Here is a 27,110-nt window from a genome sequence, read left to right on the forward strand (position 1 = left end):
TGCGAATATCCATGGACACCCTACAATTGAAAATATCCTTCAGAGGAGGAAAGCACCGGTACTACCAGTTACTAGCTCTTCACCTTGTTATATCAAATATTGAGGGAAACTTTCGTAAAATTTTGTGCAGATATTATTTTTATCCGCCTGCATTAAGTTCGTTATAAAAATTGACTAGAATTTACAGCCCACTCAAGTTCAACGCAGAATTATGTCATTAATTTCATCGCAGTTGTGATCAGATCTACTGCCCTCCAAGACATACTATAACACGGAAGCAATTCACTCAATTTCTTTAAACCTAAGGTGACAAATTGTAGCGGGAGATTTCAACTATGTTAGAAGCTTCTCCTATTTGTCTAATCAACCTCCGAAATATTTCAGTTAAGACCGATTGACATGAAATTTGGGGTGGTAGTAAAGCGTGGCATAAGAAACAACTTATATAGCGCCGATGTGCGGCACCCTCACTCGAGGTTAGAAGGACTATCAAAGCAGTTGCTGCCAGCTGGCTCGTTTCTGTACCTACTGCAACGCGTTCCATCCTATGCGCAATAGCTTCAAAAATATTTTGGATTTCAATATGAGGTTTCGACAGTACATTTTCAATATTTTATACTTTCGAAATATTTAAAGAAAAAAATCGATTTTTCAACTCATCTGGGATGAATCACCGCTACTCCCTGGTATTTCCGCAACGCTGACGTCAACTCTATGGAGGTCTATGTTATTCACTATTTCTCTACTTACTAACAGCAATAGTAGACGAAATTGAGTAGTGTAACATCTAGCTAGACTGAAGAGTTACCTCGACATAATAGCAACTAGGAGGATTTTGTTTCACCGGAAATCCAGAAAGCTAAAAGGAGTTGATTTTTTAGACCTAGGAAAGATGTCTACATAAGACTTCTCCGTCACACAACCAAATTTATAACAATCCTGGCTTAATATCATTTCAAAGGATTTACTTTTCTAATTGAATAAAATATAAATCCGAAAGTATCTTTAGTAAAAGTAAACGCTAACAGAGATACTTCCCAGAAATGTCTAGCATATCTTTAAATAATATTTCTCGATTTAACTACCAGTCTTACATCTGTGGCATTGGATCAGTAAAGGGGGCTAGGATCTTCTACGACGAAAGATCCATAAGACCGAGAGCTTGCGTCCTGATGTCAAGACGGTTAGAGGCAACTATGCCGAGACAATATTGTTCCCAGGACTTAGCTACGGTCATCATACAATACCAGATAAATGGCGAGAGGAAAGACATCATAGTTGCCTCCGCTTATTTACCCTATGATTCTTTGTATCCTCCACCGATGCAAGAACTTAGGGATCTGGTGACGTATGCAGAATCAAGTAGTCTCGAACTCTTAATAGGTTGCGATGCGAATGCTCAACATATTTGTTGAGGCAGTAGCAAATGCATTCCAAGAGGAGAGAAGCTATTTGATTTCATCACTTCAGCTGGTCTTATGACTGCAAACGTGGGGTGCGCCCCTACGTTCGTGGGACCGAGAAGAAGCGAAGTAATTGACCTAACAATCTGTACCCCAAAATTGTTAGAGTTGATTACACACTGGCGAGTGCTTGACGAGGTCTCACTGTCAGATCACCGATATCTAGAATTCAATCTGACTGTTGCGGGCGAACAGTCTGCAGTACAAAGACGGAACCCTAGGAAAACGGATTGGGCAAAGTTCAATGAACTTCTTGGCAATAAAGTACAGTCCCCTAGGCGACTAAGGACTCCTTTGGTACTGGAAGATGAATTGAAAACTCTGAACTGCACACTTTTAGAGTGCTATGAAGAGGCTTGTCCTATTTCCCGAGGCCAAAGCGGTAAAACGGTTCCTTGGTGGAACCGAGAACTGCAAAAACTCAGGAAATCAACCAGGCGATTTCTAAATCGTGCTTGCAAAAGTAACAAGAACGAAGACTGGTTAAATTTCAGGAACTCACAACGTGAATATAAGAGGCTCGTGAGGTGCTCGAAACTAGACTCCTTTAGAGCGTACTGTGAGGAACTGGAAGGCGAAAGGGAGACTTCAAGGCTGTGCAGAGTCCTCAAAAGGGATGAGTCGGCCAAGTTGGATTCTCTTAGAAAACCCGACGGTACTTTCACGAGCTCCAGACTGAACTCAGTACAGACCCTCCTGGAAGTACACCACCCGGGGGAACGGGTGAGAGAAGTGGTAAGGGGAGAGTTGACGGTTCTTGCAACCCCTTCAACACGCAAGTGTTGCAAGAGGAACTGGAACACTGCGAAAGCGGTTGTTACCCATGAAAAGGTGAGAGCTGCCATACTGTCCTTTGAACATTTCAAAGCACCTGGCATGGATGGCATCTATCCGGCAATGCTAAAGGAGGGTATGGAGCACTTAGAGCGACCTCTAAGAAATATTTTTCGAGGATGTCTTGCTCTGGGCTACGTGCCTTCTTCTTGGCAACAGGTTAAGGTAGTTTTCATACCGAAACCTGGGAAAGATGACTATTCTAATCCAAAGAACTTCAGACAGATCAGCTTGACTTCATTCTTGCTGAAAGGTTTGGAGAGACTGGTGGAGCGTCACATTCGTGGAAAAGCACTTAGGTCACACCCACTTAGTGAAAACCAACATGCTTACCAACGTGGAAAGTCCTGTGAGTCTGCTCTTCATTCTTTGGTCACAAAGATAGAGGATGCAACTTTGAATGGTGAGTACGCGATGGGGGTGTTCGTGGATATTGAAGGGGCTTTTGACTGTGCGCCTTTTCAAAAACTTTGTGATGCCGCCAGAGCGTATGGTGTTGATGATGCTTTAATTAAGTGGATCCATGCTATGCTAACGCAAAGATTGCTGTGCGCTGAGGTAGGGGTCGATCGCTACCTGACTACGGAGGCAACGAAGGGCTGCCCCCAAGGAGGTGTGCTTTCGCCGCTTCTGTGGAGTATGTTGATCGACTCACTGCTATGCGAACTGCAAAATTTGCCAATACATGCTCAAGCTTATGCTGATGACGTGGCTGTACTTGCTGTTGATCGGGATCTTGGAACGGTCTGTAGGAATATACAGCGTGCCGTTGATTTGATAGACAGCTGGTGCCTTAGACATGGTTTGTCAGTTAATCAAAATAAAACCACAATGGTTTTATTCACAAAAAGGAGAATACTGGATGGATTTTGTCTCCCTGAGATGAGGGGTACTACCCTTCAACTCTCCGAGGAAGTGAAATATCTGGGGGTCACTCTAGATAAAAAACTTCTTTGAAACAAACATGTAGAGGTAAAGATGAAACGAGCTCTCACAGCTTATGGGCTGTGCAGACGGACCTTTGCCTCAACATGGGGACTCAGGTCTCATGTGGTAATGTGGATATACGTTGTCATCATTAGGCCGATGTTCGTATATGCATCCGTAGTGTGGTGGGTTAAGGTGAGACAAAAAGGTTTTTACCGTAAACTAGCCGCACTGCAAAGAACTGTTTGTCTGGGTATCACTGGTGCCATGAGCACGACATCCGGCGCAGCTCTGAATGTTCTACTCAATTTGCAGCCCCTGGATATATTTATTCAAAGCACTGCAATGAGAGCAGCTCATAGGCTAATTCGATTAGATCTATGGGAAAACAACGGATGTGGGGGACACAGAGCATTGGACGAGTTACTGGGAGGACTGAATCCAGTTCTTACAATGCCTTCCGATTCTCGTGTCCCCATACATCTGTTTGGTAGAAGATATGTAGTTACCCTGAAGCGTAGAGAGGACTGGGAAGACCCAGAGGAATGCGTGGCGGGATATACGAAAGTCTTCTACACCGATGGCTCAAAAACAGAAGAGGGTTCTGGAGCCGGAGTCTACCTCTCGAATAAAAACGAGAAGTGGGCTTTTCCTTTGGGACAATATGCAACGGTTTTTCAAGCCGAAGTTTATGCGATCCTAAGGGTGGCAAACTGGGTGATTGGCGAGCGGTTGAAGGGCAGGCGCATCGCAATCTGCAGTGACAGTCAAGTTGCACTGAGGGCATTGACCAGTCCTTTGATCACCTCGAGAATCGTTCAGGAATGCAGAAACCGTTTGAACTCTATGTCTAGATTCAATACGGTGGAACTACTCTGGGTACCTGGTCACTGTGGCATAGAGGGAAATGAAATCTCGGACGCTTTAGCGAAAGAGGGGTCAATCTCCCCTATGCCGGGACCGGAGCCAGCAATTGGGGTATCAGTGGCATTGGCTAAATCTGTTTTCAAAAACTGGGAATAAGTTTCCCATAATGACAGGTGGCAGAGCCTAAATACTGCTCGACACACCAAACTTTTTCTGCCAGAACCCAACATACGTACCGCAAAGTTTATCCTGTCGAAAAACAGGAGGACTTGCAGGTGTATTGTGGGCATTCTGACAGGCCATAATTCACTAGCTGGGCATATGTTCAGAATAGGAATTACCGAAGATGATACGTGTCCCTCCTGTAATGAGGAAGCGGAATCCACGGAGCATTTCCTATGTGAATGCCCCGCCTATGGACGCATCAAGCATCAGATCTTTGGTGCCGATATTCTCCAATTGCGATGGGTAGCATCACATCCACTAACGGAAATCCTGCGATACGTGAACGAATCCGGAATATTCCGTTAGACGGGGGAGGCGAGTACAATGGGCCAACACGGCCTGAGTGCTCAGAAGCTGTAGCTTCTCCCCACCATACACACACACACACACACCAGTCTTACAGATAGCTTTGCCACACGATAGCTTTTTGTTCTCAGCTTCGAAAAATGAAATTTTAGAGTCGAGGCGAATAAAATACTGTGAGGAACCAACGAAAAACCCAAAATTTATACTTAAAATCTTGTATTAGTCAAAAAGAAAAGACTTTGCGTTCCATTAGTTGCATCAGAACCTGATTCACAAACAAACAAAAATAAGTAATGAAAAAACAAGGTTGAATCTTCTATTTCAATTTTAACTCACCTGAATTTTTTCTTCAAGAATTTTGTTCACATCCTTTAAGGTGGCGATTTCTTGACACATCTTTCCCATATCATTATTAACAGTAGCTTCCTTTGTACCCTTATCTTTTCCTGTTTTCCTTATAACTTTTTGCGTGGCATCCAGGAATGCTTGCAACTTTTTAACTTCGCTTTTCGATTTACGCGATTTGGCTTCATTCTGTGCCCTGGAATTAAAAAAAAAAATTAATTTAAATAACATCTAGGAAGTGAAAAACTATTATAAAATATTGTATTGGACGAATTTTGTACACTTAAATCACTTTTATATATTGTACTATTCGCGTATTTCCAGTAGGCGCTTTGTCTTAACAGTGATCAGATATTTTTGCTTCTGATAAATAGCCGAGATCTAGATGTCTGAAAACTAAAACGAATTAGACGCGCCCCGTTCACCCCCATTCGGAACCCTGAAACACTGTTTTAAGGAAGGGGCGATTCATAGAACAGAGGGTATTCGCATCCTTTTTCTTGCATGATTCTGCCCTTACGATTGTCCTTTTGATGAATTTAGCTTCAATCAGCTTCCAGCATTTTTTATCTATAATATCAGGAAAAGTTTGATGAAAAACTAATTGTATGAGTCAAATACTCTCCACCGAGACCAAAAACCACAGTGAAGTATTTTCTTCTTTGATTTTTTGGCGACAAATTCTTGGCCCATCTTGAACTCGAAGAATCCCCAATTGTTGTCCGAAAAAAAAGCTTCTGGAAGTAGCAAGCACTTCGGTTACCAGCTTCAAGAGTGCAACTCAGGCGCTAAGGTTAATTAATAATAATCGTTGGCCCAACAACCCAATTGGATCAGATCCTTGAAGTGTATTAGAGTACTTCATTCAAGACAGTAACGTACACTACAGGATTACAGTACCCTACAGAAGGCAATGTGGTCAGCATAAAAGGACGAGACATAGGTCGGCATCTGTCAAACTTTTTCCCGATAGTGTTAACTAACTATTTACTTTGAGAGGTAGCAACCACCACCATCATAAAGAAGGAGCAACGCCATTCATGAACCAACTCAAGGGTGTTATTCCATCAAATCCGACTGTAAACAATGTGCGACTTTCAAAAGAGAGATTCCACCTTGGACCCGAAGTTTTCGCGCTTCTATCATAGAGATCTTAATGAAACAATATGGGGCCAGGGTAATTTCCAAGCCGGGTCTAGACTTTCGTTTTTGGCCTTTGTACTTTCTTGTCTTCACTCTTTCGTTGTTAAGGTTTTGCTGAAATCGAAACTTTATTGAAATTGGTACACTATCTGCGTCGATAGTGATAAAATGAAATGGCGAAACCGATCTCGACGAGACGACCCCGCTTGTGAACAGGTCAAAGACTAAAGAAAAAGAAGAAGACGTGAGGAGCGATGAGTGCCTGACAGTTCCGTGTCACATAGTTAACAATTCTACTGGCCTCTATTTGTTAGAAAGCGATTTAAATAAATCATTTGATGCCTTGATAATAGTCAACCTCATACGCTTCACACTCGGAATTTAATATTATTAGCAAATATAAGGAACTTAACCTACAACAGATGCAAACAAGTCGGAAAACCGGAAGCTGAACGCTTCAGGTACGAAAGGTTTTGTGTATTTCTTAGAACGTAGCACGTAATATACCCATATATTATGTGAGAGTATCCACTTTCGGGTGATATTGACATTCATAGTCTTCAATTTTCAAAGAAGCAATAAATTTGAGGTATTATAACTTTGTCAGTAATAGTGTGATTTCGACCAAACTTGGCAAGATCATGCTCTATATTATAGCCTATATCAAATTTCATGGAACTAGGATGAACTTAAAGGGGGTTTCTAACCAATTACAAAAAAATTATAGTAATATACTATTATTAACTTTATTTAAACAGATATCGGCATGGAAGGTATTTCGGAGCCCAGGCACCATATATTGGCAGCCTTCTGATTTTTTTCAGATTTTTCGGTTTGGTAGTTTCTGAGAATGGCCCCCTTAAAGAAGTGATCACTTTCAACCCCCTGCGCTCCCCACCCTTCCAACGAATGTCAAAACTAAGATCGGCTTTGGAAAGTACTAATCGAGACCTTTAATTTGATACCCCACATGACTATATTTGATGAAAAAAAATTTTACACCCCCCTTTTGCATGTATGGGGACCCCCCCCTTAAATTCGACGTAAAAGGATGTAATTCACTGTATGCGTGAGCGTTCACAGTTCCCACCTTTCTACCAAATTTGGTGTCAATCGCTATAACCATCTCCGAGAAAAATGCGTGTGACGGACAGACAGACAGACAGACGGACAGACCTTTTTAACCTCGTAAAGGAATAATTTGAAGCCATTAACACGAATAACGATGAGCTGGGTAACTAAGAAATTCGACGCAGAAATGTTCAAGGAGGTACTTCGGGAAGATACATTGCTATCGGGAAGCGCACAAAACAAAGTTTCACAGGTCGTGGAAAAATTGCAGCGGGCATGCGATGCCTCTATGCCTCGACGTAACACTTTCCGAAGACGAAATCCTAATTTTTGGTGGAATTCCGAAATTGAGGAATGCCGGAAAAAGTGTCTCAAAGCTAGGAGACGCTCCCAGCGCAGAAGAAACCGACCTGAGTTCGAGGAGCTACACGTGCAATATAAAAATGCGAGGAAAAAATTGCAAGTAGCTATCGCAAGGAGCAAATCCGAACATTTCAAGCGGATGTGTACTGAAGCTGATTCTGACCCATGGGGTGGCGCATATAGGTCGGTGATGTCATCACTAAAAGGCGAGCGCTCCCCACCGATTACTTGCCCAGAGTTGTTGCAGAATATAGTGAACACTCTATTCCCAGTGGATCTGAATGGTACAAGTCTGCCTGCAGTACATTTAAATCCCGACGAAGTTCCGATAGTGGTAAATGAGGAGGTTCTAGACGCAGCAAAAAGATTGATTGAAAAAAAGACTCCAGGACCGGATGGAATCCCTAACATTGCCCTGAAGGTAGCAGCCAGGACAGCACCAGGTATGTTTGCCCAAGTTTTCACGGCATGCCTTAGGGAAGGAGAATTCCCCGAGCAATGGAAGGTACAAAAGCTAATACTCATTCCGGAGGCAGGTAAGCCATTGGGTGACCCCTCCTCTTATAGGCCGATATGTCTGGTCAATACCATTGGCAAACTATTTGAACGAGTAATATATAACAGACTGCTCGCTGTTGCGGAAAAGGAAGGAGGCCTTTCCGACAAACAATTCGGATTTCGTAAGGCAAAATCAACTGTCGACGCAATCAGCACGCTGACTGGGTTGGCTCAGGCTGCAATAGAAGAAGGAAAAAGCTGCGTAATAACCCTCGACGTAAAAAATGCGTTCAATAGTGCAAAATGGAATAAAATCATCGAGGCACTCGACAAGATACAAGCCCCGAAGTACATTGTACGCATTGTAGTCGAGTTTCTCCTTGGGAGAAGACTTTACTGCGACTCGGACGATGGGCTAAAAATATTCCCGACAACTTGCGGAGTGCCACAGGGTTCTGTCCTGGGTCCCTTGCTGTGGCTAGTTATGTACGATGGAGTGTTGACGCTACGCCTACCGGACAAGGTGACAACTATTGGCTTCGCCGATGATATCGGAATAACTGTGGTTGCAAAGCACCAAGACGAGATCGAGATCTATGCAAATGAAGCGATATGGGAGATCAATTCCTGGTTGAGAAATTCTGGCCTTTCACTTGCCGAGCATAAAGCAGAAGTAGTTCTCATTAGCAAGAGAAGAAAGAACACAACTGTGAAAATCAAAGTTGGCGGAAAAACAATTTACTCCCAACCATCGCTCAAATACTTGGGAGTAATTATTGACAGAAGACTCAACTTCAAAAGACACATTGAGTACGCCGCAACTAAAGCGTCTTCCATCGCTGCAACGATCTCGAGGATACTACCGAACATTGGTGGGCCAAGACAAAGTCGACGTCTTCTGCTCTCCAGGGTAGTCAGCTCCGTGCAACTCTACGCAGCTCCAGTTTGGGCGACTGCTCTGAATAACAAAGTGAACTGCCGAAAATTGGGAATGGCGTATCGGTTAAGTGCACTCCGGGTATGCAGTGCATATCGGACAACATCAGGAGAAGCGGCATATGTACTAGCAGGGATGCTCCCCATAGACATCTTGGCGAAGGAAATTCGGCGACTCTACGACAAAACGTATGCAGCTGGAGAGTCTAGCGCATTTCGACGGCAGCTGGCACGGTGGGAATCTATCGAACGGTGGCAACAGCGATGGGACGAGTCCCAAACTGGTCGTTGGACATACCGCATCATTCCGGATATTCGGAGATGGTTTGAACGAAACCATGGGGAATTAAGCCACGAGTTAACACAATTCTTGAGTGGACATGGAGGTTATCGTGCTTATTTACATCGATTTGGTCACGACGAATCACCATGCTGCCCAAGATGTGGTAACGTGGCTGAGAATGCGGAGCATGTCATATTTGATTGCCCCAGGTTCACCGCGCACCGAACAAGACACAAAAAGACAGACAGACAGACAGATAGTAAACCGATTTTAATAAGGTTTTGTGTTTACACAAAAAGCGCTGGGGATTCTTCATGAATGGAATTTTAATATTTTATTTTATTTTATTTCTTTATTTATTTATTTGATTTTAACATTTATTATTGATAAATGCGACTTTAATATGATGACTTCCGTCAGCATCTTATTTGCATCGCTTTGGAAGCAGTAAATTCGCACAAAATTGCTAAGTTAGAACTGCTATAACTTTGGCGTTAATGACCAGATTTCCACGAAATTTAGCACGTGTATACGAAATATTGTTCTCTATGCTGATGAAGTCCTAGGATAAATTTAAGGTTGTTTTTTTGGCAATTTCTAAAAGTTGGTAATATACTATTAGTAAGTTTATTTGAGCAGATATCGGAGTGAGACATATTTTGAGGCCTAGATTTCATCTAAGCGCACCGCCCTGATTTTTTTTCGGATTTTTGGGTTGCGTAGTTTCTGAAAATGAGTCCTGTCTAACTTTAAGTGTGTATATTTACACCTCAAAACTAATATCAGATTCCGGAAGCACTAATTGAGACCTTTCATTCGATACCCAACCCGACTATATATAAAACTATAAAAAAAATTGTACATTCCCCCTTTACATGTATGGGGATCCCCCCTTTAAACTGCACCTAAATTTATGTCACTCACTGTATGCGTGGGATGTCATAGTTCCCATATGTCCACCAAATTTCGTTTGGATTGGGTTAGCTGTTTTAGAGAAAAGTACGTGTGTACTGCAACTTAATATCAATATCACACTGAAGTGAGTAGTCTGACATGCTTAATGCATATACATAACGAGCTACGTACAGATAGGATAGTTCTGCACTCATAGAAGAAGCAAACAAAACCTTTCATACCTGAAACGCCAAGCTTCCGGTTTCCTGACTTGTTGGTTAATTATCCACTGGGTGGACTAAATTTTGGGAATAATTATTGTCTAATTTATCCCAAGTAAACAAAATTGAGATTTAAAGCTCTTAAATTGTTTGGTTTTGAAGAAAATTTAGCGTAGGCAGGTTTAACAAGATTGGTCAATTATTGGTCTCATACATAAAAAGGGAGATATCACACAGTGCAGCAATTATAGATGTATCACGTTGCTGAGTACCATCTATAAGATATTCTCCACTATCTTCCTAGGCCGGATAGCCCCATACGCTCAGAACATCATTGGCCCATACCAAAGAGGCTTCACTCCAGGCAAATCAGCGACAGATCAGATCTCTCTGCGGCAAGCGATGGAAAAACTGCTGGGCAACAGTTGCACCATCTGTTCATCGACTTTAAAGCCGCCTATGATAGCATAGCCAGGGTAAAACTGTGTACGGCCATGGGAGAATTCGGTATCCCGACGAAATTAATAAGACTGACTAGGCTGACCCTGACCAATGTGCGAGGCCAGATAAAAGCAGCAGGATCACTCTCAAGACCATTCGACATCAACAACGGTCTACGACAAGGGGATGCCCGTTTTAACCTGGCACTGGAGAAAGTGATCCGTGATGCTGAGGTAAATGCAAGAGGTACGATCCTCTTCAAGTCCACCCAACTACTGGCCTATGCTGACGATATCGACATCATGGGAAGAACGACTCGAGATGTACAAACTGCCTTCATCCAGATCGAGCAGGCGGCAATTGGCGCGAGATCTTGGGCTGCACATCAATGAAGGCAAGACAAAATATATGGTGACAACGTCAGCACCGAAGACGAATCAACCAACAATATCAAACCGCACTGGTCAAAAACAAACACGAAGAAGAATAAGGATAGAAGAATACAACTTTGAGACCGTTGACAATTTCTCCTATCTAGGGTCGAAAATCACAACCGATAACAGCTACGATGATGAAATCCACGCACGGTTGTTGTCAGCCAACAGAGCCTATTTCAGCTTACAAAGACTGTTCCGCTCGAAACGTCTCACCATAGGGTCAAAGCTCTTACTGTACAAGATTATGATCTTGCCAGTCCTCATGTATTCCTCGCAAACTTGGGTTCTTAGCAAGAAAAATTGCGAACTCTTGGCCGCGTTCGAGAGAAGAATCCTCCGAAGAATTTTTGGTCCCCTACATGAGGATGGACGATTCCGTAGCCTACACAATGACGAAATCTATGAGCGATACCATGACCGTCCGGTTGTGGATAAAATCCGGCTCAATAGATTATGGTGGGCGGGTCACTTAATCCGTATGGATGAGGATGATCCCACCCGGAAAGTCTATAAGGGCAATATCTATGGTAGAAAAAGAAGACGAGGCAGACCCCGCCTAAGATGGAGCGATGGCGTAGGTCAGGACGCGAGACAGCTTTTAGGGATATCGAATTGGTGGACCTCGGCGCAAAACCGGGATGTCTGGAGTTCCTTATTAAGGCAGGCCTAGATGATGAAACGTATAATTTGTTGAGGTCGTTTTCACAAAAAAGCCTTTATAAAGTAATTTTGTATTAGCAAGGTATCTCAATAAACAAATCCCAAAAACCAAAATTAGTTAGAATAAGGTAGATGTATTATTTTGTGGCTCTTACCGTAAAGCGCGTACGGCACTTCGTTCACTAGCCAATGCTGCTCGTAATTCCGATATTTCAAGTCGAAGTTGTTCAGCTCCAGCGTTTAATTTCTGAATTACGATTTCGTTATCCAACAACTTCTGTTTTAATCGTGGGGGCGGTATGCGCCCACAACCAGCGGCTGGCTTTGGTGGTATTGATGGTCTAGACAGCATTCGCTCTCCACTCTTTTCAGGAACAGTTTTATTTGCAGCAACCACTTCTTTGCTATTATCACAGGAAGTTTGTGGTTGGGTATCACAAGCCTTTGTCATTGAAGTTCCTTCTTCTTTGGTTTTTCTTTTCTTTGTGATGCAAGTCGAAGTTTTCCCATTAGGGCCTTCACCACTTTGTGAAGTATTTTTCCTCTTCCATCTGTTTTCTTTGTGATCCTTTAACTGTGTTACTAGCGGCAAGTTTCCGATAGTCACCTTTCCATTTGTAGGTGTATCTGATTGCATATGTTTCGCGTTCACGTTTTCGGATTCACCTCCATGATTTGAGATCGCATGTTTCTTTGTTGTATTCGGGCTTGGGGTCGGTCTCATCGATTCACTGGAGGTCGTCGTATTTTCTGCCATTTCCATGGTTCGTTCTTTAAATATAGTTTCGTAAAAAGTCCAACCTATATCTTAATTTCATTAAATTTGTATTCTCTCTTAATTCCCCTAATTTTCTATTCGCTTATCTTTACGCTTGTTACATTGGTTTCTGTTTATCGTTTTTCACTTAGCAGCGCTGCTTTATCTTATTTTTTTCTTCTATTTTGTTCATTAGTCGTGCCTCTATGACTGAAATTGGAAAAGGAAGTAAATTAATTTTCAAGTACAGAGTTGCATTTAAATTAACTGAAAAGGTGAGAATTTTTAATAACAGTTGACAGAAAGTAGGTTTCAAGTAGTGCACTGATGGATAGACTGACGAGGAATATAGTTCGCTGGGGCCAACCTATCTCCCTCTAAGAGCTGTCTCTTTTCTAGGATGTGTGGCTTTTCCGGGGCCAAGCCTATCATCTACCAAGACCGTTAGTGAGTAGTGATAGCCACACCCTGTACGAGGTGACCCTACTATTAACAAAACGCTATGAATCAAGACTAGGAAGTCAAAAAACATCTCCCCCATTTAGGGTGCCATGCGACCGTGCCCATTGGATAGTTTGCAGTCGGGGGTAACTAACTGTATTCAAACGGAGCCTCACTGATACCTGGTCGCTTCATTGAGTAAATTTGACTTTACCGTGTTACGAGGGGCTATAGCATGGCGGACTTCTTAGCCCCCATTAACAAAACGCTACGGATCTAGACTGGGGAGTCGAAAAACACTTCCCCCAATCCAGGGTGTCATGCGAACCGTGCCCATTGGATAGTTTGCAGTCGGGGGTAACTGACTGTATTCGAACGGAGCCTCACTGATATCTGGTCGCCTCAGTGAGTAAGTTAGACCTTACTGTGCTACGGGGGGCTATGGCACGGCGGACCTCTTAACCCCCATACTCGTGGGAATCAAATGAGTACAAAACTAGAAAAGAAAACAAAAACCAAAAAAGCGGAGCCCCGTACCGCACCAAAACTGGTTAATCAGGCGGAGGCAAGTCTCCGAATTACTGAGAGCCAGCTGACTACACCCAAGAAGGGAGAAGTTGGGACGTCAAGCAGTGGATCCAAGGTGAGCATTGGTATACTTCGTGGACTACAGCCAACGAACACCACTGCTCAAAGAGCAGGGACCAGCAAAAGCACGTGTGAGATAAATATAACAGACGTCAGGAAGGAGACAGGTCTCAGTGGCGCCGGGGTTAAATGGTACCTGCGCTATCTGAACGAAGGCCTGAAATCAGAAGAGGCCCTTAAGAAGGCTCAGGACAGACCTAAGCCATCTCTACCGGAGCCGAGAAAGCGGGGAGCAGCAGAGATCAGCCCGCATGAAGGGAATGCTCCCAAAAAATCCAGACCTGAACCCACGGGAGGAGCAAACCCGTGCAGGTCAGGAGTGAAGGCAAGACCCAGGAAGGGCATTCGACTGGCCATACTGCCAAAAAGGTTTCCCGAGCAAATACTCACTCGGGAGGAACAGGAAATCATTGAGGAACTTGTCGTCAAGCAGATGATCAAGGGTTGGACGTCGAAACTGGTGTTCACCAAGATACGCTTTCGACTAGGCCTTATACTGGTGGACTGCGCGACGGAAGGCACCGCAGAATGGGTTAGAACCATAATTCCAAGATTGCCAGGCTGGGAAGGGGTAGAACTGTCAACATGTGCTGGGGATGATATACCAGGAGCCCACCTGGTGGCAGTTTTTCTGCCAAAGGCCGCGGCAATAGAAACAGAAGACCTTATGAGACTCAGAATGAAGATCTCCATACTCGACTATGGAGAGTCTTCAGAAGCAAGGTGGAGGGAAAGGGTAAACTCCTCACATCGGGGTAGATGACCGATCCCTGGAGGCAATTAAACGTCGGAGTTGTCATATCAACTACCGATTTGGCAGTCCCTGAAGAAGTCGCGGAAGCCATAAAGGCGGAAAGAACTGGATCAACCAGGGAAATAGACCTGCTGCCCAGTGAAGAGCAGAAGCTGGACGACCTAGACCTAGGACTCCTAGGGCTCGGGGTTGACAGCGACGCCCAGGAAAGCGCCATGTCGGAGGAGGAGGGTGACACTCCGACAGTGAAGAAGAGCTCCAAACAATAACGGAGCCAATGGCCAGCACTAGGATAGCTCAGATAAACCTCCACGATGCGAGAGCTGCATCTGCAGTGATTGTAAGGGAAAATTCGAAGGAGAACATTGGAATAGTGCTGGCTCAGGAGCCCTGGGTGTACCGGGGGCAGATTCGCGGTCTGCAAGGAGGAAACATGCAGGTAATTTGGGACTCCTCTTGTGAAAAACCAAGAGCTTGCATAATTCTCAAACGTAATTTAAAATACATATGTCTTTCAGAGTTCTTAACCGGGGACCTTGTGGCTATCCAAGTCTCATTGGAAGTCGGGAGGAGCACTCGAGAGGCAGTTGTAGCATCGGGATACTTCCCAGGAGACGAGAGCCGGGCTCCACCGGAACAAGTCGCAAAGCTGACGGAGTATTGCGAGGAGAGGGCGTTACCACTTCTTTTCGGCTGCGATGCCAACGCCCACCACGAAGTGTGGGGAAGCAGCGACACTAATCGTAGAGGTGAGTACCTTCTCGAATTTATTCTTAGTAATAAGTTAGAAATATACGACGTAGGGAACACTCCAACATTTGTGACCAGCACCAGACCAGAGGTACTAGATATAACTCTAGGAAATACCCTAATGAACGGGATGGTCAGGAATTGGAGGGTGTCGGATGAACCCTCAATGTCTGATCACAAGATAATCAGATTCGACAGTGAGGGTAACTCCGAAATAAAAAGAATAATAAGGAATCCCAAGATAACGGATTGGGAATCCTACACAACGCACCTAAGCAACAACATTGTCCACCTTCAAGGGGGCGATGACATCAGGAGCGAATTGGAATTAGAAACGGTGGTGGAAGACCTCAACACAATCGTCATTGACGCATATGAGGCCAGCTGTCCGGCCAAGACAGTCAAGTCATCAATGGATGTACCATGGTGGAACAGGAACCTAGCCAGAATTAGAACGAAGGTACGAAAACTCTTTAACCGGGCAAAACAAACCGGGGACTGGCGGAGGTATAAAAATGCACTGACTGCGTATAGCAACGCGATCAGGGAAGCGAAACGGAACAGCTTTAGGGAATTCTGTGAAGGGATTGAACAGATCACAGAAGCAACCAGGCTGTACAAGGCTGTAGCCAAAGACGGGGGAATATCCTCTGTCTGCTTGAAAATGGAAGATGGGACATTCACCGAGAATGAGGAGGACAGGGTACACCTGCTTCTCAGAACTCATTTCCCGAGGTCCTACCCCTCGGCAGCAGGCGACAACAATCTGCCTGATACCCCAACAACAAATAAAAGGGGAAAGAAAGAGAACTGGAAACTAGCAAAAGAGGTATGCTCAGAAGCTAGGCTAAGATGGGCAGTGGGAATTTTTCAACCAATGAAATCTCCCGGAGTAGATGGCATTTTCCCAGCACTTATCCAGAGAGGCCTAGGAATTATCTTAGAGTCTCTTCTGAGGGTGGTAAGGGGGAGCATAGCACTGGGTTACATACCAAGGGCATGGAGACGGGCAAAAGTGGTCTTTATTCCGAAAGCGGGCAAAAAGGATCCTTTTCACCCTAAATCTTTCAGACCAATCTGCCTAACATCGTTCGTACTCAAAACGGTGGAGAAGGTCATAGACAACTATATTAGAACTAACGTTCTAAAGCGTAATCCCCTACATCACTGTCAACACGCTTACCGGGCAGGACGGTCAACTGAAACTGGTCTGTATCAGCTGACAGAGGTACTACGGGACACCATAGAAACAAAAGAAATTGCACTGTGCGCGTTTTTGGATATCGAAGGAGCATTCGACAACACATCGCACACAGAGATACAGGATGCCCTGAGCCGCAAAGGAGTAGGAAACACCCTGGCACTCTGGATGGGCAAAATGCTAGAAAGCAGACAAATAGAGGTACAAACAGGTACAAATTCTATTATCATGAACACCACTCAAGGCTGTCCACAGGGTGGAGTACTATCGCCGCTGATGTGAAGTATGGTAGTGGATGAACTCCTGGACGTGTTAACTAATACTGGAATACAAGTCCAGGGTTACGCGGACGACATTGTTCTAATCTGTAGGGGCAAATATGAAGATACTCTATGTGGATTAAGGGTTACTAGTGCCTGGTGCAGGAAGGTGGGACTGCGGATCAACCCAACCAAAACCACCATAGTACCATTCACTAAGAGGCGTAAGCTGGATCACCTGAAAGCCATAACATTACATGATATGGAGGTGAAACGAGAAACAGAGGTCAAATATTTGGGAATCACGCTAGACCAAAAATTACTCTGGAAGATACATGTCGGAAACACTTGTCGAAAAGCCACGAGGGCTCTGATGACTTGCAGATCCATAGCAGGAAAAAAATGGGGTTGCAGCCCGAAGATAGTACTTTGGATATATACTGCAATAGTAAGGCCAATGATTACCTATGGAGCGGTAATCTGGGCAGAAAGAACCCAACTCAGCACACAAGCCAGGGAATTACATAAGCTCCAAGGCTGGCTTGCGTGTGTATCAGTGGGGCAATGAGGACATGCCCAACGGCATCCCTGGACGTCCTTCTGGGATTAACCCCTCTCCATCTGCACATACAGATGCAGGCAAGGAGATCAATATTCAGGATGGTCGGTAGTATGAGTGAGGCGGGGAGCTGCTTAAATCGAAGGAAGATTGATATCCTTTCTAGGCGGTATCCCGAATTACTGATACCGAGGGACAACATGACAACGAGGTTTCACTTCGATAAGAAGTTTGAAACACGTTGGAGTAACAAGGCAAACTGGGAGAGCGTGGCTGCGACATACGGCTTAAACCAGCAACTGATTACTTGGTATACTGACGGATCCCTCACAGCAGAGGGAGCGGGTGCCGGTGTCATTGGTCCAAGGAAAATGTACTTTGAGCCAATGGGCAGGTACACTAGCATATTCCAGGCGGAAATTTACGCCATAGACAAATGTGCCTCCTTTAATCTGCAAAGGAACTACAGGGGGCATAGCACATAGCTATTCTCACCGATAGCCAAGCAGCGATCAAGGCACTTAGTTCCAACCAGGTGAACTCTAAACTGATATGGGAATGCCTTGAGAGACTGAATACACTCGGCTCGTCCAACAAGGTCTGGATACTTTGGGTTCCAGGCCATGCTGGGCTGGAAGGCAATGAGGCAGCGGATGAACTAGCCAAGAAGGGAGCAGGGATGCCTTTATACGGGCCAGAACCCTTCTGTGGAATCGGAAACGGTTTCATGGCTATGAATCTAAGAAACGAAGAAAAACGGCTGAGGGAACTATATTGGGCGGGCCTACCAGGGATGGAGCAGTCCAGGGTGCTTATTGGGGGATACGAACCCATGCGCACAAAGGATTGCTTAAACCTCACCAAAAAGAACCTCCGAATCATAGTGGGAATTCTCACTGGTCATTGTCGGCTGAACTACCACCTAGGGAAGCTAGGGATATCTACGGACACTGCCTGCAGGTTCTGTGAGGAGGAGGACGAAACCTCTATGCACGTCCTGGGACAGTGTCCGGCACTTGTGCAAAGTAGGTCGATACATCTGGGAGAACACTTAATACCAGATGCAAAGCTGAAACTTCTGGAAGTGGGGAACATACTAAAGTTCCTAACAGTTACTGGCCTGCTTGAGATACTATGATCAACGGGTACACTATAACCAGTAAAAGGAGCACAATAGTTCTTCAAGGACGCGGTGCGACTTTCCCTTAACAGAATAATAATAATAATATTGTCAATGGTTGATCGATGTAACAGGGAAGTAAAGTAGCAAGCCGGAAATGACAAAAGCTCTTAGATTCATTGATACCACTCTATATTCGGTTGCAAACACAAAATTCCAAGGAAAGAGGGAACCTGATAGTGGACCTTATTACTACACTACTACTACATTACGTTCAGGAATCTACACAGAGTGGCATGACAAGAGCAACGGAAAGCAATATGGTGCGGGAGGAAAGAGAACTCCAAAACCTTTGATGAGGCAGTCGTTAAGAACATTATATGCAAGTACTGTAATTAAACCAGGAACGGGAAGGAATATTTTCATATATTGTAGAAATTAGTAGTACTGGTGGAGCGAGAGCACTACTAATCTATTAAGAGAATGCTTCATCGCGAGAAAGAGATGCCAACGAAGCAAAAGCCACAAAAGAGAGAAAGGACAACTACTATCAGCAATTACATATTTGACGAGGTACCCCTTGTGGTCGACCTCTAGAATGAAGCTCATATGGAAGTTTTCATCAAACTTAGAAGAAAAGGCCGTTACACACACGCTACGGAGTGCTGGTCGCTCAAAAAGATCCAACCAACAAAGTAGCCATCCTGCCACATTTGTGCTATTTATACCACATCGGTAGTAGGTTTCTTCAAAATCTTAAAAAAGAGTAGACAAACAGACAGACGTGGGTATGGTAAGCTCTATCTTGCTGTATGATTAGGCGGTATGCGGAATACTCAGGGAATGAGTATTACTTACAGAAGGGAGTGGAAAGCGCTCACCGGATATAGTAATGTAGTGCTTGGAGTACTTGGGTGTCAGGGATACTACTTAGGATAGAAAGCTGGAGATCAGGAAGGAACTGTTTTAAATTTTATTAGTAGAAAACTATGTATATTCGCCCCGTAACATTCTTCTAAATTTGTCAATTGGCCAGCATTTTATCGTCGATAAACTTGTGGTGGAGGCGTTTCTTTTCACGGATCTTTATTTGAACATCGCCATTCCAAAGCCAAGTATCTCAGTTGATTAACCATTTACCTGGCTTGGTGACCTCGACAGTTACACAGGCCGCCTTGGCCTAGCCGATGAGAAATTGAATAGTGCTATCAGCTGGTATAGTGATAGGTTTCATCAGCCGGTCATCAATTTGCTCGACTTCTTTGTTGGCATCACGGGGACCTTATGAAATTTCAATGAAAATATAAGTTAATAGCCATGTCTTCGGGCTTCTGCGTTCTATCATATTTCGCAGCTTTTGGTACCAGACCATCGGGTTTCTTGTGGAGGTCAAATATCAATGCATTTTTTCGAAGGGCTCTTGCGAGTTCCTTGGCCTTTTCAGTGAAAGTGACAATATTTAGCGTACAGAATCGTATTTCTTTGCTCAGACTAATTTACTTACGTCCTGACGCCGTCCATGCGTTAAGAAACCTTGCACTTTTCTCGACAGGACCGGAGTCCGTTCTGCCGCGTGAACTGAGGTGAATCTCCTAGCATTGCTCCGAGCTTTTGAATCTCTCAACACGGTCACTTTGTTTTTAACGACATTGGATGCATTTTCGTCATCGGCCTGTCGCGGGATTTGTCACCAAGAAAAATCAGGTATGCTAAATCCATAGCGGAATAACTCCAACAATATTTATCTCTTTCCCTCATCTCAGCATTTTATTTTTGTTTTAGTGAGGATAGTACCTCAAACGCTCCGCTTTTATCTGGGCTTGGGACCAGCATGGTATGTGAATAACATGGCGGAGTTAATATTTGGAAAGGTTATTATTGACGAATATAATTGTTGGATTTTAGTGTCCGCCGATTTGCAGTGTGGGGCTCCGGAGCATATTAGTCGGATAAGAGTTTTTTAGGGTAAGCGCAATTTTGGTGAAGAGCCCCTTTGACTTACGCAGTAAGAAGTGGATCAAGTTAAATACACGTTTTGCTTTAGCAATGACTTGCTTTCAGTTTTCCTTGGAATTTTATTCCATCACATACGGTTCTGCTCCTTATAATGCACGCAACGCAGACATTTTCAACGTACCCTTGACGGTGCTCGAAATCTATTCCCATTCCCAAATTCGTAGACTTTGTCGAAATTATAATGCACAACAGCTTGGTACTAAACTTCTTTTTAAACATAGGTTCAGGCTCATGCTTTCTCCTCCTTTAGAGGGCAATAAGTAACTGGAGTTTACTCTGCTTATTGGTGTCCAATACCTTTTGTTGCTTTAGCAAGATTAAGACCAGAATAAAATATCTGGGTATCATGGGCTAGTTGTATAAGTTCTAAGTCAGATTGATCGTTGGAAATTTCAGTCAAAGCCAAAGCTAGAATCCTAAGTTTGACGACACGAAGAGGTAGTCAGTGTGAGTAGATGCTTCGAATAGCACCACGTCATGATAACCCGGTGGACAGGTACTATTGAGCTTATTATAAAGGGCATTCCCGTTAGTGATTCGGTCGCCATTAGAGTGTGTCTTGGCCTCCCCGTCAATTACAGGTTGATCAAGATTTCCAAATCTTAGTCCAGTTGTTTATAGGAACCCCATTTTGCGTAAAGAGACACAAAGAGAATTTTCATCCTGATTCAGTTTTAACAATTTCCGCTGTCGCAGAACAAGATTGAAATTCAAAGCTGGCGACATGATTTTATTCTGCATTTTTAACAAGTAATGTGGAGTCTTGTGGTCATCCAAGGTATTGTTATATTCAGTAAAATTTGCAACATGACAATTGCGAAGGTGAGTCTCTATAATGTAGATTAGATTTGACTGCAAGGTATCGACCAAATCTTGGACTTGGACACGTTGAACTTGGGGTATTAGCGATTTTTCATTCTATAAATTAAATGAATATTTAGGGATAGTAACTTGACGAAGAATCTTTTAATTTCTTTTGAGGAATTATCAATGTGTGCTTCTGAGGAGTCTCTTGTTTTCATCCACTTGACAGATTTATTCTGTCTTCCAAAGACTGTCTTCAAGTGAGACTGAAAAGATAGTAAGAATTTCAAAAGAATGATTTCCTGTTCTGGTAATCTAGACAGAGTTTCGGCTTACTTCACAAACCAGAATTCTTTTCTTTGCTTTTAGTCAACGTTCTTGAGATTGACAACCCAGAGCAGAAAGATTCTGAAAACGAAACTCAGACCCTGTATTGTATATCCAGCCAAATATGTTGGAAAGGTGTACGAATACTTTCTTATTAATTACTTTGATTTCGGAACTTCTGTGGGATGTGGTTGATCTTGCCCTAGAACGATGTTTGTTTGAGTGGAAGCTGTAGGTTGATTTTGAGATGTCGATGAATCTGCGCAACTATATATGGACAAAGAAGTCGAGAAATCGGAAGCTCGGCAATTCAGGTATGAAAGGTTTCGTTTGCTTCTTCTGTGAGTATATTTGAGTGCAGAACTATCCCATTTGTACGTAGCCCGATATGTATATGCATTTAGCATATCAGACATCTCACTTTAGTGTGATATTGATAATTAGCTGCAATAAAGGTGAAAGGGTAGTATAGGTCCCAGTGAAACGTGGATTGGTACCCACGATGGAGCATAAAACCTGGGAAATGCCTGCTGAACCAACACCAACAGCTCTACTACCAAACCCTATCTCCACTTGCACGTGGTGACCGCTGGGAGCTCTTTCTTAACGAAAAGCTGCGGACGGAGAGGGATGAAGGCGAGTCTCCCGCGCCTAAAAACGGGACAAATTGTACCAACTGGTCGTCCAAGTTGGGGGTTGGGTAGGGCTGACAACCCTACACGGAAAACAACTTGTTACGAAGCCACAACAGGAGCCTCGGACTTGAAGGATTACACAATGACGAACCCGGCAACGACAACGGAATAACGATTTGCGCATTTTCTCATGGAACGTGCGCTCCCTGTACAGAGATGAAGCTGATGGGCAACTAGCCGATACCTTCTCCCAATATAGGGCTGATGTAATAGCGTTACAGGAGATGCGTTGGGCAGGGACCGGTTTCCTGGAGAAGAGTCGTGGGCCTCTCCAGACGGGACCGCTTTCAACCAAATTGACCGCGTGTTGATCGAACGCCGCCACCTCTCAGCCTTGATGAATGTCAGAACATATAGGGGGGCCAATATAGACTCGGATCACTATCACACCTAGAATTCCCTCTGACAATCAAGTGAGAATTAACACTGAAGCCATCCATAACACAGCCCTCCGCGACACCTATAAGAGGGAAATGGATGCCGCAATACCCGCAGTCAACAGAGGACCTGGAAATGAAGCATCAATAAATAATCTTCACAACCACCTGAAGAACGTTATCTGTATACGTACGGCTACAAACATACTTGGCCCCAGCCGCAAAAGGAGTCGGAACGGCTGGTTTGACGATGAATGTAAGCTAGCAACGGAACGGAAGAGTGCCGCATACCGAGTAATGTTGTATTCTCAAAGAACGCGGGCACGCGCAGAGACTTATCACGAACTCCGTCGAGCGGAGAAGCGACTTCACAGACGGAAAAAGGACGCCTGGGAGAACCAACAAGTCTGTGAACTAGAAAAGTACAGGGAGCAACCACACAAGGCGCGGAAGTTTTACCAACAAGTCAGCAGGGTGAAGCCTTATACACCTCGATGCTCATCCTGCCGAGACAAAAAAGGAAATCTGATTTCCGATAGAATGGGCATATTGGAACGATGGATTGAGTACTTTGATGAGCTACTGAACAACCAGAACATCGGTGAGTTGGAGGTCCCGCCAATTGAAAACGACACACAAATACTGCCACCACCAAGTTTAGGAGAAACAGTTCGTGCAACTCATCGGCTTAAAAATCATAAGTCGCCAGGAGCCGATGGAATTACAGCCGAATTGGTTAAATATGGAGGCGACCAGTTACACCAAGTGGTTCATCAGCTTGTGCTCAAGGTATGGGACAGTGAATCAATGCCTGACGATTGACAACGAGGCATTATCTGTCTTATACATAAAAAGGGAGATATCACACAGTGCAGCAATTATAGAGGTATCACGTTGCTGACTACCATCTACATGATATTCTCCGCTATCTTGCTAGGCCGAATAGCCCCATACGCCCAGAACATCATTGGCCCATACCAAAGAGGCTTCACTCCAGGCAAATCAGCAACAGATCAGATTTTCTCTCTGCGGCAAGCGATAGAAAAACTGTTGGAATATGGACAACAGTTGCACCATCTGTTCATCGACTTTAAAGCCGCCTATGATAGCATAGCCAGGGTAAAATTGTACACGGCCATGAGGGAATTCGGTATCCCGACAAAACTAATAAGACTGACCAGGATGACCCTGGCCAATGTGCGAGGCCAGATAAAAGCAGCAGGATCACTCTCAAGACCATTCGACATCAACAACGATCTACGACAAGGGGATGCCCTATTATGCATCCTCTTTAACCTGGCCCTCGAGAAAGTGATCCGTGATGCTAAGGTAAATGCAAGAGGTACGATCCTCTTTAAGTCCACCCAGCTACTGGCCTATGCTGACGATATTGACATCATGGGAAGAACAACCCGAGACGTACAAACTGCCTTCATCCAGATCGAGCAGGCAGCGGTTGGCGCGAGATCTTGGGCTGCACATCAATAAAGGCAAGACAAAATATATGGTGACAACGTCAGCACCGAACAGAGAAGAATCCTCCGAAGAATTTTTGGCCGCCTACATGAGGATGGACGATTCCGTAGCCTACACAATGACGAAATCTATGAGCGATACCATGACCGTCCGGTTGTGGATAAAATCCGGCTAAATAGGTTACGGTGGGCAGGTCACTTAATCCGTATGGATGAAGATGATCCAGCCCGGAAAGTCTATAGGGGCAATATCTATGGTAGAAAAAGAAGACGAGGCAGACTCTGCCTAAGATGGAGCGATGGCGTAGGCAAGGACGCCATACAGCTTTTGGGGATATCGAATTGGTGGACCTCGGCACAAAACCGGGATGTCTGGAGTTCCTTATTAAGGCAAGCCTAGACCGGATACCGGTTGTTGCGCCGTTGATGATGATGATGATGAAGGGTATGAACTGTATGTCATTTGCTGTCTATCGTCCGGCTTTACCCTATGATCTTTATGATAAGCAATAAACTGGGCTCAACAAGTTGCGAAAAGAAGCAAACTGAGGTGTGTGCTATTGTTTGTCGGGGGAGTACATGCCCGAGGTGTTCCCTGGAGTCAGCAACCCAAAGGCATAAAAGTAAATTATTGTTAATTACAACGAAACCCCCACTTTATATCCAACCAAGTACGTAACCGATGCTTACCTCTAATGGCTGGGTTCGTTTCGGCGAAATGTTTCTTTCTGCATGTCGTCCCAACCTGCATTCTTTGGTTCATAAAAGTCTGCAATTGCATTGGCCACTTGCAGCTTAAGTTTGTTCGCAGTATTTAGTTTTCTAATCTCATTTACAAGGGAACTGTTTTTACTGAGGCAGTTTTTGCATGTTTTTATTAATTCTCCGTTCGACTCAGGGGCAATTCGTTTCTCCTTAATATGTACACACACGTCTCTCACCACACGAGAAGTCAATTACTGCATTACGCGCCGTCGTCCACAAATGCTCGAAAATAGTTGGGGCACAATTTGGATCATCCGCGTAATTTTATGCCAGAGAACGAAAGGTCAAAATGCAGATTACATAGGCATAATGGCGCGGTCAGCATACGAGCCAATGTCCTCGCGAGATAGTTTTCGCGTTTTGTTTATGTGTCCTTTGGAGCTTGGCGGCTTTCTATTTCTACTCACGCAATTTCACATACAGATAAATCGCTTTTCCTCTATTTTTCAGCTCTATGACTTCACTTCTATTTTTATGTGCGAACGATTTCGTCGTGGGGAAAATTTCGTTAAACAGACAAAATACATTCAATTAATTGGATTCAGAACATTCTATAAATCGGGAAATTCTCATTAAAAAGGAATTCATGTGCACTTTATGCAGTACAAGAAAGTTTCTCAATAAAAAGGACTCGTGCGTGCGTGTATTCACATAAATTATTAAATAAATCGTTTGAACGTGCACTATAGGAACAGTAACTGGTACGAAACGGAAGTTGACGGAGGTATTAACGCTAAGCTGTACGGATAATTACGATTATATTATGAACTATATCTTAGAGAAAGTATAAAATTAAGATCTAAATTATAGGTCGGACACCGATTGACTAAATTTAATTTTTCAGGCTGGCAGTAAAAGAAAGCTTTCATTTCGAGCGAAGGACGGCCACCGTATTCGACTCATTGGTCATACTGTGGCAAGAAAATAATTGGATATTATGTGAATTCGTTTATCTTCCCAACTAGTTGCCTGACGGAGCCAACAGCTTCGATTGGAACCCGTTTGAAAAATTCAGTATTTTTAGACCCCTCTGGGAACATCTTGGTCTTCCATTAGATCCGGACCTGCAATACTAATAGTAGCTACATCCCTTATAGTATTCGAAGACTTTTTCAGAGCAGGGTACGAGTCAGTATTAGAATTGCCGGCTGTTTTGCGTGGTCGGTACCAGTTTGTGTTCCATGAGCGGAAAAGCTTGTTAAATGGTGTTGGCTGAACGAAGAGCTTTATGGCCATGTCTCAGGCGGGTTCACGTCAGATGGATATAATTAAGAAATATATCGAGCAAGAGCAAAGGCCTGGATCTTGATATGACCCCATATGTACACATGTTCAGAATTATGGGATTGTCTAAATTGGAATTTAGATAGTCGACGACAATACATAGGCTTCGATCACTCATGGGTTTCAATTCGAAAAACAACAGCGTCTGTGCACTTAGCGCCTGTTATTTTCGTTTTGATGAATTTTGGAAACTTGCCCAAAATTGGCATCTTGACTATGTGCTTTATTTGATTTTCCATTTCTACGATTTCTGGCTTTCCATTGATTGAACATTATTCAGTTTTCAAGCAGATAAAATCGAATTTTAGCGGACCTCGTCATGCTCCAATCAGGATAACCCTCTTCAATAACTGCAGCCTAGTTCCTTACGCACAAGGCTATATAGCTGTTTTCTTTTGAATCAAATGTATATAGTATGATTCATTTTCGGTATGAGTCAAATGCATTATTGAAACCTTCTGAGGGTTTTGTAGAAGCGCTTGTCTATCTACTTTTCCGATAAAATTACTTGAACTTTTTTTTTTCTAAAGATAAGGTAGGTGAAAATAAAACCAACGGAAGGGAAGAGGAGGAAGGGAACCGTCAGTTCAAGAATCCCCCTGCCATCCGGCTCCTCCAGTTCTATCTTCTTAGCAACGAGAAGAGCCCGAACGTAATGGGCAACACCGTTTCACCTGTCAGCAGTCCTCAGCATCTCTTCTACAATGTTGTCTGGAGAGAGATCCCCTGTGTTTAAATAGAGCTGCTGACGAACCCCATCCCACCTTCCACAAGAAAAAAAAGTGTGGTGGGCATCGTCCACAACTCCACTGCAAAATACACAATCCGGAGAACGCGCCTTTCCAATCTTGTGCAGGTAAGACTGAAAACTTCCATCATCATCATCATCAACGGCGCAACAACCGGTATCCGGTCTAGGCCTGCCTTAATAAGGAACTCCAGACATCCCGGTTTTGCGCCGAG

The 27,110-nt window shown here is 43.9% G+C and overlaps 1 protein-coding gene across 6 annotated transcripts in view; it reads right to left on the bottom strand.

Moving 5' to 3' along the window:
* Positions 1-25,694, bottom strand: part of LOC119658607 (janus kinase and microtubule-interacting protein 3) — a 102,105-nt gene extending 76,411 nt beyond the window's left edge. For all 6 annotated transcript variants that reach the window (XM_038066087.1, XM_038066088.1, XM_038066086.1 and 3 more), the window contains exons 1-3: positions 24,789-25,694; positions 12,070-12,881; positions 4,959-5,163 (exon numbers count right to left, since the gene is read on the bottom strand). In XM_038066087.1, coding sequence (XP_037922015.1) covers positions 4,959-5,163; positions 12,070-12,677 — 813 coding nt within the window. In that variant the 5' untranslated portion in view covers positions 12,678-12,881; positions 24,789-25,694. The remainder of the gene's footprint in view (positions 1-4,958; positions 5,164-12,069; positions 12,882-24,788) is intronic.
* Between the last annotated feature and the right edge of the window lie 1,416 nt (positions 25,695-27,110).

Source organism: Hermetia illucens, chromosome 6 (assembly GCF_905115235.1).
Source record: "Hermetia illucens chromosome 6, iHerIll2.2.curated.20191125, whole genome shotgun sequence".
Taxonomy (NCBI): domain Eukaryota; kingdom Metazoa; phylum Arthropoda; class Insecta; order Diptera; family Stratiomyidae; genus Hermetia; species Hermetia illucens.